This window comes from Pristis pectinata, chromosome 11 (genome assembly GCF_009764475.1).
Source record: "Pristis pectinata isolate sPriPec2 chromosome 11, sPriPec2.1.pri, whole genome shotgun sequence".
In the NCBI taxonomy this organism is placed as follows: Eukaryota; Metazoa; Chordata; class Chondrichthyes; order Rhinopristiformes; family Pristidae; genus Pristis; species Pristis pectinata.
The window spans coordinates 38,348,334-38,359,106 of NC_067415.1; the positions used below are offsets into that span (position 1 = coordinate 38,348,334).

At 36.7% G+C, this 10,773-nt stretch overlaps 1 protein-coding gene across 1 annotated transcript in view; it reads right to left on the minus strand.

Moving 5' to 3' along the window:
- The window catches only part of LOC127575786 (transmembrane protein 182-like), a 33,041-nt gene extending 29,270 nt beyond the window's left edge, over positions 1-3,771 (minus strand). The window contains 3 exon segments of the mRNA XM_052025882.1: positions 820-840; positions 843-939; positions 3,541-3,771. Of these exon segments, the coding sequence (XP_051881842.1) occupies positions 820-840; positions 843-939; positions 3,541-3,690 (268 nt within the window). The 5' untranslated portion in view covers positions 3,691-3,771.
- Between the last annotated feature and the right edge of the window lie 7,002 nt (positions 3,772-10,773).

Sequence of the window (10,773 nt, forward strand, 5' to 3'; positions counted from 1 at the left end):
GGACAGTAAATGACCACTGAAATAACAGCCCAGATTTTGTGAGGAAATGTTGGCAAAAACTTCAGAGTTCAGCAACATTCCCCTGTATTACAGACTGTAAGGCACCACTGAATACAGTTTGACACAAGACAATTAATGACATTCTGACACTGAGCTCTTCACAGAGTTCAATGTTGTGAAGACTCCTCACCATTTACACCATTTCTGTGGTTCAAGATGGAGACCAACCACAATAACCACTATCTGCTGAGAGACAAATTAATGTGCCCTTTCCAACACAGTACACACCCGGACATAACATTGTTAAAAACACCTTATAGCAAATATTTGCTTGACATTTTGGATCAAAGGCTCAAATCCTCACAAATGATACATGCATTGAAATGTCACACTGTGAAGGGATCATTTTTACATTCAGACCATTATTTCCAATCCAGTTGAGTGTGACATAATCTTCTGATGACCATGGGAAGTATACAGTTATACATATAGCAATGGCTTACTTAATCTCCAATTGCATGCCTGCATTGCAATAATTCAAAAGCTTTCTTTTTGTATTTGGTTCATCAAAGTGTCATTCATTTCAATAGTCTGTAGGTGTACGATTTTGTTGTTGCACAACTGCAAAATGATTTTGTGGGAGTTTACTTTTATGTTCTATTCCTGAATTGGTTATATCTGGGATTTCAACCATTTTCGACAGTACTGCAATCTCCCAATATAGAGAATTCATTTGTTAAGCAATTTTGAGAATTACAGAGCCTTCATCTACAATTTACTAGTTTTCTCTTCTATATTCAAAGATTATTTTTTACTCACTGAACCAGAATTTCCAGACATGTTATCGATCACTGCTTCATTAAACCAGCATCTCCAGAAAAATCCTTCATGGTGGAAAGTGCCACCAACTTTATGAGGTGAAACAATGATATCTCCCTTCTAAACACAAACAGAAATGTTTAATTGTATCAACAATTATGGTATTCTCATTTATGGCATATGTACTTTCATAATTTCATCATGTTATTACATTTATATTTTCTCACATTTCAATTGCATTTCTAATTAAATCGATCTGAATATATAAACTAGAAAAATCTATGTTAATATTTCAAAACATTTTCAAAGACATTTTTTGAAATAGTCAGCATGTTTGAATTAGTTATATTTATGCTTTCATTATATTAGCTATATTTATATAATGAATTATATTAACTGTTGGATACAAAAATGCATTATGACATGTTTTAAAATATATTATGTAATCCTACATAAACCTGGCCCTGTAGAAACGAAAACTGGTCTTTTGAAATGGCATTAATATGAAGAGATAACTCTGTTTCTCTCTCCACAAATGCTGCATCAACTGATGAGTATTTCAGTTTTCCACCATCAGCTGAATTTCTACTTCTCATTTATTTTATGATATATTCTATTGACTTCTTATAATTAGTACACATGTCTCTAAACTGCATGTGCATTTTGGGAAATAAATGCACTCTCTGATGCAATGTGTCTTACATCCCTCCACACTTCTTGTAAACATATACACAGAAAGAACAAAAGAAAATTCTTATGCCCTAATGCTTACAATATCCATAAGTTAAAGCTAATACAATTAGAATTCTGAGGTGTTGAGTTTTCATATAGAAATAGAATCAGTGGTGACCTTGGATGGCAGCTAGGTGAAGTTTGGAATATAGTAAAGAAAAAGAATGCTTAACAAACCAAAAAGGTTGGAATGAAGCAATGTGCACAAAGGGAAAGAAGATGCCAGAGACCTAGGATAAGAAGGCAATGTGTAATTTAGTGATAAAGCCCACACCTTCAACATGACAATCAAGGTGTCATATTTATTACATTGGTAGCAAAGCCATGATATACCAAATGCTTTGGTATTTTGCAGCAAATACCAAAACAGGACATAAAAATGGGTTAATAACATCAAAATCCTGCCATGTAAATGACCTGCTGTCATAGATCTTCATCCTGAAAGATAAATTTCCTCACAATGCTTCAATTACTTTCCAAACCCTTTTTTTGCATTACATATTTAAGCTCCTGTTTCAGATAATATTTCCCAAACCCACCCATAGGAAAATTAGATTTCAGATGCATCTTTTTTTTAGACTGTAACATCTAATTCTTGGAAACATGCAAAAATTTACATAGTACTTTTTCGATTGAGTTTATATGTTTTCCTACAACGCTTCCATTGTTTCCACTGGATGTTTTCCAACCAGCTACTATAACACACCTATATATCTACTGCTGAACTAACACTGCACAACTGGAAGTCAACTGAGTAATTTCCCATACATTACACTCTTATGTAACTTTATTCTTCTTCCACCTGTTTGCAGGTTTTGAGATTAGTCACCACAATATTCTCATCCAAAACTTCTCTTCCATTGTCCAGGTCAGAGGTACTGTCCTCCCTTTATTTTATCAGAATGTGGCCAGAGCAACTTCAGCGTTATTCCTGGCAACGATTTGTCACCTTGGAGTGTCCAAGAACCTACTTTTGGCCCTTTGGATCTCTACATAGCACCTTTTCAAGATCATTTATAGGGGTGGCTGGCACCTTTCCATCCACCCTCTCCAAGTCTTCATTATTGCTTTGTTGTCAGAGTGCTAGCCCAATTAACCTTGGATGTAATTCCCAGCCTAACTCAGTCTGAACCACACTGCTTGCCTCCTCAATGTCATGGTCCACTGGGAACTGAACTCCCAGCGCCACACCCCCTACAAAACTTCGAAAGACCTCGGAACAACTTCTAATGAATAGACCTGAAAAAGACTCTCTTACAAAGTGGGACCAAGGCTCGGAGAGATCATCTGCTGATCTTAAAGAATTTGGAGAAATGTCCATAGCGCTGGGGAGCGCTCAATGTAATTTGTGGGCTGAAACCATAAAGATCTCGGTTGAAGACAGTTAATAATGCAAATTGAATATTAGATGGTTAGCCCAGCTCAAGAAACTGGCTTAATTTCTGAATATGTCCAGTTATTTTAAGCCGCAGTGTTTTCAGTTTTCTGCTATACACTTGATGCTAAGAAACATAATTCACATTTAATAATGAATTGCATTTTATGGAATTATTACAAAACTGCAAGAATTAACAAGATGATTTGCTATAAACTGGTTTAACCTAGCGCAAAGACCTCCTGTGGAATACAAACTGACTATCCACCTGCCTAAATATTTTTTCTGTTCATTGAATCTTAGAGGTCTTTAAGACGATAGACACACATCTATAGGACGCTGAACGGCATTTATGGGTCGAAAGTAAGTTTGAAGCTATTTAATTATCTCATTTTTCCCCAGCCTGGACGGCTTTGTGCTTTTCCTCGGTAAAATTCAATAGTTGCTTTGAATTCAAAAAGTAGATAATGTATAAATGAATTGATTTAATTGTCCTTGTGCTGCCGCTATTTAATCGAGGCACTAATATCCTTGCTCTGTGGAAGTTTGCATTGTTTGCCACTCCACTAGTTCTAGTTGCAGCGGGCTGCAAAGTAACGGAGATTGACACTAACCTCTGCAGTGACTGAATCCATTCTATTTTGGACTGAGGGACATCTTTCGGTGGCTAGAAGCCAGTAATCCGTGCCAAAAGCCAGAAGAAAGAGTAGAACACCGAGAGCGCCAAACACTCCGGCGAAGAACAAAGCTACGCTGAGTTTCATGGTGATCCACTTGCTTGATGCTAAATTATTAAATACCGTCGAGTTGCCTGTAGGACGTTATCCAGGAAGATCCCTCTCTCACTCTCATTCTCCGTCTCCGTCCTGTTTAGGAATCTGATACTGCTCCCTCCTCTTTGCACACGGGTGCGGTGATTCAAAAATAACCGACCTTCTTGTAACCATGAGAGGGACTTATTACCAATTCCCATGTGCATATCAGAACTGGGCTTGGAAGGGGCTGCGGACCTCTCTTTTCTTTTGATCTCAAAAGTAGAATTCGAGAGAACGCTGTTCACTGAGAAATTACATCACATATCAGCAAAAAGTTGCAGTTAGCACTTGGGGAAAATCTTTATAAGGTCAACAATAGGGTTTCTCTAGAGTTTTTAACGCCAGGCCAAGATGCAGCAAAATACAATGCATGGCTGTTCCACATCTGGTCTATAAGGCCGTTTGTCGTTCAGGTAGCATGCACGTACAGTGGGTTTGGTTTTGTTTGAGAAGCTGGCGTTATAAACTGTAGCGAGAGTACATCCAGATGGGGTATGGAAGAAAAACAACGTTTTTTTTTACTCCATTGAGCCTGCTCTGGCTTCATATAATGTTTGCTTTGTTATAAACTGGCCGTAATTAACAATCAGAGAAGAATGAATAACTACAGGTAAAATATCCTGGCGTTCCAAGCCTGTGTCTTTTATTACAATTCACCTGTGAGCCAGTGATTAACAATATCCCCTGTTTATATCATATTTACTTTCTATTTCAAATATTCTTACCACATAGAAGGAAACTCTGGCCCATCGAGTCTATAAAATACCATTCCCTGAATTTTATGAAGGATGACCTTCACGTTCTCCTAACTGTTGGGAAAAGCAGCAAATAAAACATTATTGATCCAAAATGAACAAGATATGATTTATACTATAAAATTTGAAACACATGATCTCACTATGTTGTCACTCCCCCTTCCATTCATGGCAAGTACATTATCCAGAACAGATTTCTAACCATATATTAACCCTACCCTGACCATGTACTATTGTCTCATATTTACTGCAAAGTTATTTCATAACAAAACTTAATAACTTGCTACTATGAAGAAAGAAGTGTTCCCAATGTAGCTGAGCAAGTAAACATTGACTCTTAAAATCTATTCTTCATCATTCAGTCGTTTCTAAAAATAACTGAATTATTTGGATATGTGAACAATGAGATGACTTTGATTCCCAGCTTTCTGAAGTTCATCCATTGCTATTTCTTTAACATTCTTATGCTCTACAACAGAAATTGCAACAGAAATACTATAAATGCAGCACTTTACTCATGCTTGCATTAAATTTCATCTGCTATTGTTCTGCCAGTTACATTTTGCCTAACTTATATTTAAATTTCCAAGACCCTTGCTCTTCACATCCATTGGCCTTGCCAATTTGGAGTCATTTTCTGAATTCAACATGTTAATCTCAAGTCTGAGCAGGTTGGTTTCAGGGTACTTCATTCAATTCTTCTTCAGGCTCTTGCTTTCCCAACTGTGAAACTCTGCCAAAGCCTTATCCACAAAAACATCCCTGATTGCAGGCTTAATAATCTCTGAGTTGCTTGATCTTAACAGACCCAAAGCTGCTGAGCAGCCTAAGGATGTTGGGTCTGGTCAGGCAGCTGCTGGTGTAGTTGGCCAGGCCTCCCACTGCAGCTTCCCACTCGATACCAATATTCCCCCTTCATTCTACCATGCCTGATTTTTAATTAGTCTCTTTTCTTTCCCACATATGTAATTTCTCCCTTATCTAACTTGACAAATTCTAAGGCCATTCTGTCTTTTCCTGCCTTGCAAAATGTTCAAATTCCCACTTTCCCTTTCTTAAATTATGTTTATAACTTTGAGGGAGGTTATACTGAAAAACAAATCAACTGATCTTTTCTCAATGTAGGCTGCCTTAGCCATGAACTTCCATTGTGTTCTTTTATATTTACCTTTTTTATTTGCTTTTGTTTTTTTCTTTATTTATCAATGAAAGGCATGAAGTTTTCCAGTGTCATTGATTGTGATATTGCATACACCCAGTAATTTGACTTGCATGTCATTTTGCAGATCAGTTCCTTTCCTAACAGCTGTTTTGTCTTTTCCACATTGCTCAAATGCACATGTCTGTACTTGCAGTCTTTGGATAGTGCGAAGTAAGAAAAAATAGAGAGAGGGTACTAGTTTGTCAATCCTTTTACATTGCAATCCATTATATTACACCAATAATTAAATCCACCCTTTTCTTTCAAAATCAAGAAAATATAATAAAATTAACAATTAATCTTCAAAGTTCCCTTCTATGTAAGTTTATTAGTCACAAGCATGGCAGATTTTACACCAGTAGCTACCATGTGATAGTGTCCTTAGAAAATACATTTGAATCTCCTTCACCAACAATCCCACGTGAACTCTAGACTCTATTGTCAATAAACAAAATATACTGTGAATGTGATGACCTTTACAATCAATTATTAATGCCTTATATATAGCAATGATTTTTTATACTTTCTTTTGATTGAAGGTGAAATTACAACAGAGTTAGTTTTATGTTCACATATTTGAAAAAAATTCAATGTGTGCTATGATTTCCTGAGCATGTCCAAAAGGGAAACTTTATTTTCCTGATAACATGGAGAGTTATCAATTCCACAATCTCCATCTTCAGTTCTTGAACTCCAACTTTAATATTAATGGAAATACCGTTGATAATGGTATTTCCATTAATATAAGTAAATTGGTTATAAATAACTTGCACACTGAGATTCAAAATGTAAAAACAGTAAGAACAAAAATGTGCAAGGGAAGAATTGTGAAAAAATGTAGAAGCAAGTCAGTTTAACTGTTCTTGTTAATGTAGAAACCAAAGCAATCTAAACTAAGTGATTTCTGATGCTCATGATTTAAAGCGTTATCCAAGCATTCTGACCATCCTACCAGTATCTAATTGCCTCCGAATGGCCCTTCCAATCTCTCAAAATGTTCAAATTCTCAATGGAGAAAAAAAATAGGGCACAAAATGGCAACAACAATGGAAAGAATGAGGGTGAATTGCCATCTGCAACTCAGCTGCCTCCACTTGTAGTGAATTTACATTTGTAGTTTGTCCTAATTTTTGTAAAGCCTTCCCAAAAGGTCACACTATATATCAAAAAAAATGTTGGTTCATTATGTCTCACATTTTAAATATTTATATGTTAAGACATTAAGCTGAGAATCAGAATATTTTTGTGACATTGCTATGTTTCACCAACACTGGCCACATGACTCTCCTATCTAATAGAATCGCACTATGAACACAAAATGGATACAGAGAGAAAAGCATGCCTATGCTTACGGTTGTAACCCCCTCCCCTTTTATTAAAGCAATAATGAGATAGGGCTAACAAACCCATTAATGAACATCTATTAATTTACTCAAATAATCAGGTTTCAGAGTCTTTGATTTCCTTTGAGTGACTATGTCTGACCAGGAAATTGCCTTTCCCTTTTTCACAAAAGTCTACAAATGCATTCTGAAAATGTTTAATAGTAAATGATTCTGACTGCAAAGCTGTTCTTTATTGTGTTGTGGGAGTTCAGTCACCCTCTGCACTTGCTGTAATCAGTCAAGACTCATGTTTCCTTTGCTTATCAGTTTATTCAACAATATGCAAGGAAGCCAACCAGTTACAGAGTTCTGGGGTGACTTTTTAAAAAATTACAATTCATATAGTGATTATTATAGTCTAAGTATAGCTATATGTAACCAGTATCATCCAGTTCTAAGGTTATGCATGTGGGCAGGCAAGGTAGTGTAGCGGTTAGCGTAACACTATTACAGCACCAGCGACCCAGGTTCAATTCTCGCCACTGTCTGTAAGGAATTTGTAGGTTCTCCCCGTGTCTGCGTGGGTTTCCTCTGAGTGCTCCAGTTTCCTCCCACATTCCAAAGACCTATGGGTTAGGAGTTGTGGGCATGCTATGTTGGTGCCAGAAGCGTGGTGACACTAGTGGGCTGCCCCCAGGACACTCTACACAAAAGATGCATTTCACTGTGTGTTTCGATGTACATGTGACTAATAAAGATATCTTATCTTAGATGAGCACCTTCTTGATTAATGTCCAGTTATTTAGTTAAAACTTCTTGACCAACCCAAAATGAAACTGCAACTCCTAGTCAGAAAGCGGACATAACAAAATATCTCTTTGATTCAATCATTCAATACCACATCTTTCCAAAGGTCATTTGCACTCAAGAAGCTTGCTAGAGAAGCCACATGTCCTCTGCTGAACACGAATTTGCAAAATGATCACATCTTCCTGCATTCCTAAAGAAGTTAATTGTTTTAGGAGCAAGCATGTAACTTATTTTATATCTTTTACATCCTGTAACTCGTTCATAATCTGCCTATTTTGAAATAACGCATAAATTGTCTTTACATTTTCATTGGTATTGTCCTAATTGACATATCCCTGGATCTTATCTTCAAAAAAATTCTAGTGAGTTTTTTGTTTGTTATTATTAGTACTGACAAGCCTGCTAACACAATCATACAGAATAGGTCTCTCTTGCTTAATAAGGTTAGGATATTAGTTCTGCTACAACATGCTTAATACCAGCTATGACAACATCCCAAATGCTATAAAATATTTTATAACACTTCAGCTGGCTTGTACCTACAACTTTGCCAAATACTGCATTGGTTATCTAATGATTCTAGGTTACTGTCTGCACCAAGCCTGTAAACAAAGCTGCTTACAATTGCTTTCATACTGACTGTTTCTGTGTACTGGCATGAAGTTTGGTCAAAAAATCTTCTCCCTCAAAGCACCAATGTAACTCTATAATCCCACTTCCTGCAACCTTGCTCACATGACAGTTTTCTATGATGATTCTAGAGCAGTCTTGGTCCTTTGTCAGTACACTGTTTAGATTCTTTCAATTTCTGTTCATTGATCCTTTTCTTTATTGCATCTTTCTCTGTCTTGTCTGTAATTTCATATGCAGTCACTGGGAAGTTCTTATCAGCTATAAAATTTGAAGATCACATTTCAACATCAAAGTTCTCATGTGGTAGTCATAGCACATTATTCACAATCATGTTGTGCTTGGAACTCCTGCCTTGATTGAATTGATGTCATATGAAAGAAGGATTACCTATCTCTGCATCCTTCATAATGCAATATTAAGTATTTTTGACTATCACTGGGAGTGGGATATGGTCTGTTACTAAGATTAAAAACTGTTGAATTTCTTGATTCCAAGTACTATTCTTAGTGCTCTTTTGTGAGTTGTGCATTATTATACTTTTGCTTCTTCAGAGAATGTGAGAAATAAAAGTAATCAGCTTCTCTTGCCTGTCATCCATCAAGTAGCTTATTACTGAACCTGAACCATAACTTGATTCTCACATGTTAACTTCAACTCACTCATACCATTATAGTGAACAAAGAGAGCTTCACTCCTGTGCCTTTTCTTGCATTCATCACATGCACTATGTTGTTTCTTGTTCATCCACTTCACATTCTTTTTCAACAAGTGATGCAATAGTGTGAGCACCATCACAAAATCTTAAAGAAATTGCGCTTAATACTGCACCATTCTGAAGAACAACCTTAGCTCTACTATGCTTTTAGGTTTCAGCACATTGCTGATGGCCTCTGCTTCTTCCTTTACTGGTTTTAGTGCACTAACATCACTTTCTGACTAAGGTATTCTGCTTCTCATAGCAAAAACATGCAACTGATTAGCAACCAACTCAAATTATGATCATTTCATCTCCTAAACAATTCCTTCAAGATCTGAAGATTTCCCTCTTCTATGTTCAGGCAATCAACAGTTCATCTTGGTCACACAAGCAATGACTCCAAGAATGCAAGAATCACCCCATTGTGACTTGGAAAATCTTGTTCAAAGACTGGATTTCCTAGGGTAACGTTATGTATGAGTAGAACCTTTTATGTATTGACAATCAGGTACCACTTACTATTTTTATTGACAGTGAATTGAGAATAGGATTGGTCTAATTTTGTGAATACTTTTGATCCTGTTAATTTAAAGTACATGCTATGAGTGGGTAGCGGATATTATTCATCATCTTCTGCTTGATCTGACAAAGGGTCTTTGATCTGAAACATAACTGTTTTTCTTTCCACCACTGCTGCCTGACCTAGTCTGTATTTCCAGCAATTGTTTTGTGATTCTTTCATATTTCCAACATTTGTGGGTTTTTTTGGATTTCAATGTTATAGATTGACTTTGAAGTTTCCACACTGCCTTAGGCACAACAATGATTGGCATAGCCGATCATTCTGTTCAGCTTTCAGAAGCACACCATTTTATTCTAGCTCTTTCCAGTTACTTCTCAGCTTAACTCTTTAGAATATATGGGACTGATCTGGCCTTGTTAACAGGCTGGCTTTGCATTTGGTTTGACGCAAATATATGCATTGTACTGTTATGCCAGTGGAGCTGTCTTCATATTATCATAACTTTCCAAGAATATGTCAAGAGGAGATGGTGAAGTGTCAGTGCTGAAAACACTATTCCAAACCAGCCAGAGTGTGCTCAGTCAGTCCTTCCCATTAAAGTTGGCCTGCTTTCACCATTTGCTACAGTGATGGGTAGCTGTACTCGCTGCTTGTTTTGCAGCACTGCTCATTCCATTAGCCATAATGTTTGTAAAACCTCACCTGACCAGGCTTTCATTTTGATGTTGCTTTTTATCAACAGGATCCGGCTGAGTTTGCAAGAACAAGTTTCTTGACTTATTGGCTAGCTCTGGCAGAATCAATTTGCATGTCAATCTAAAGTCTGCTTGAAGTCTGCCATTCTTGCTTGTAGCATAGAATCCCAATTCCTCATTAAAGCAAAACACTGGTAATCTGAAACAAAAAACAGAAAATGCCAGAAACAAGATGAGAGAGGTTAGTTTATCGTCAAGTACACCAAGGCGCAATGGAATTCCTTGCTCAGGTGAAGTTTACAGAGTAAACGGTATACATTGTAATAATAAATACAACAGTAAATACAGCAATGAGCACATAACCAACAGAGTGGTACAAAGTAGAATAGTGCA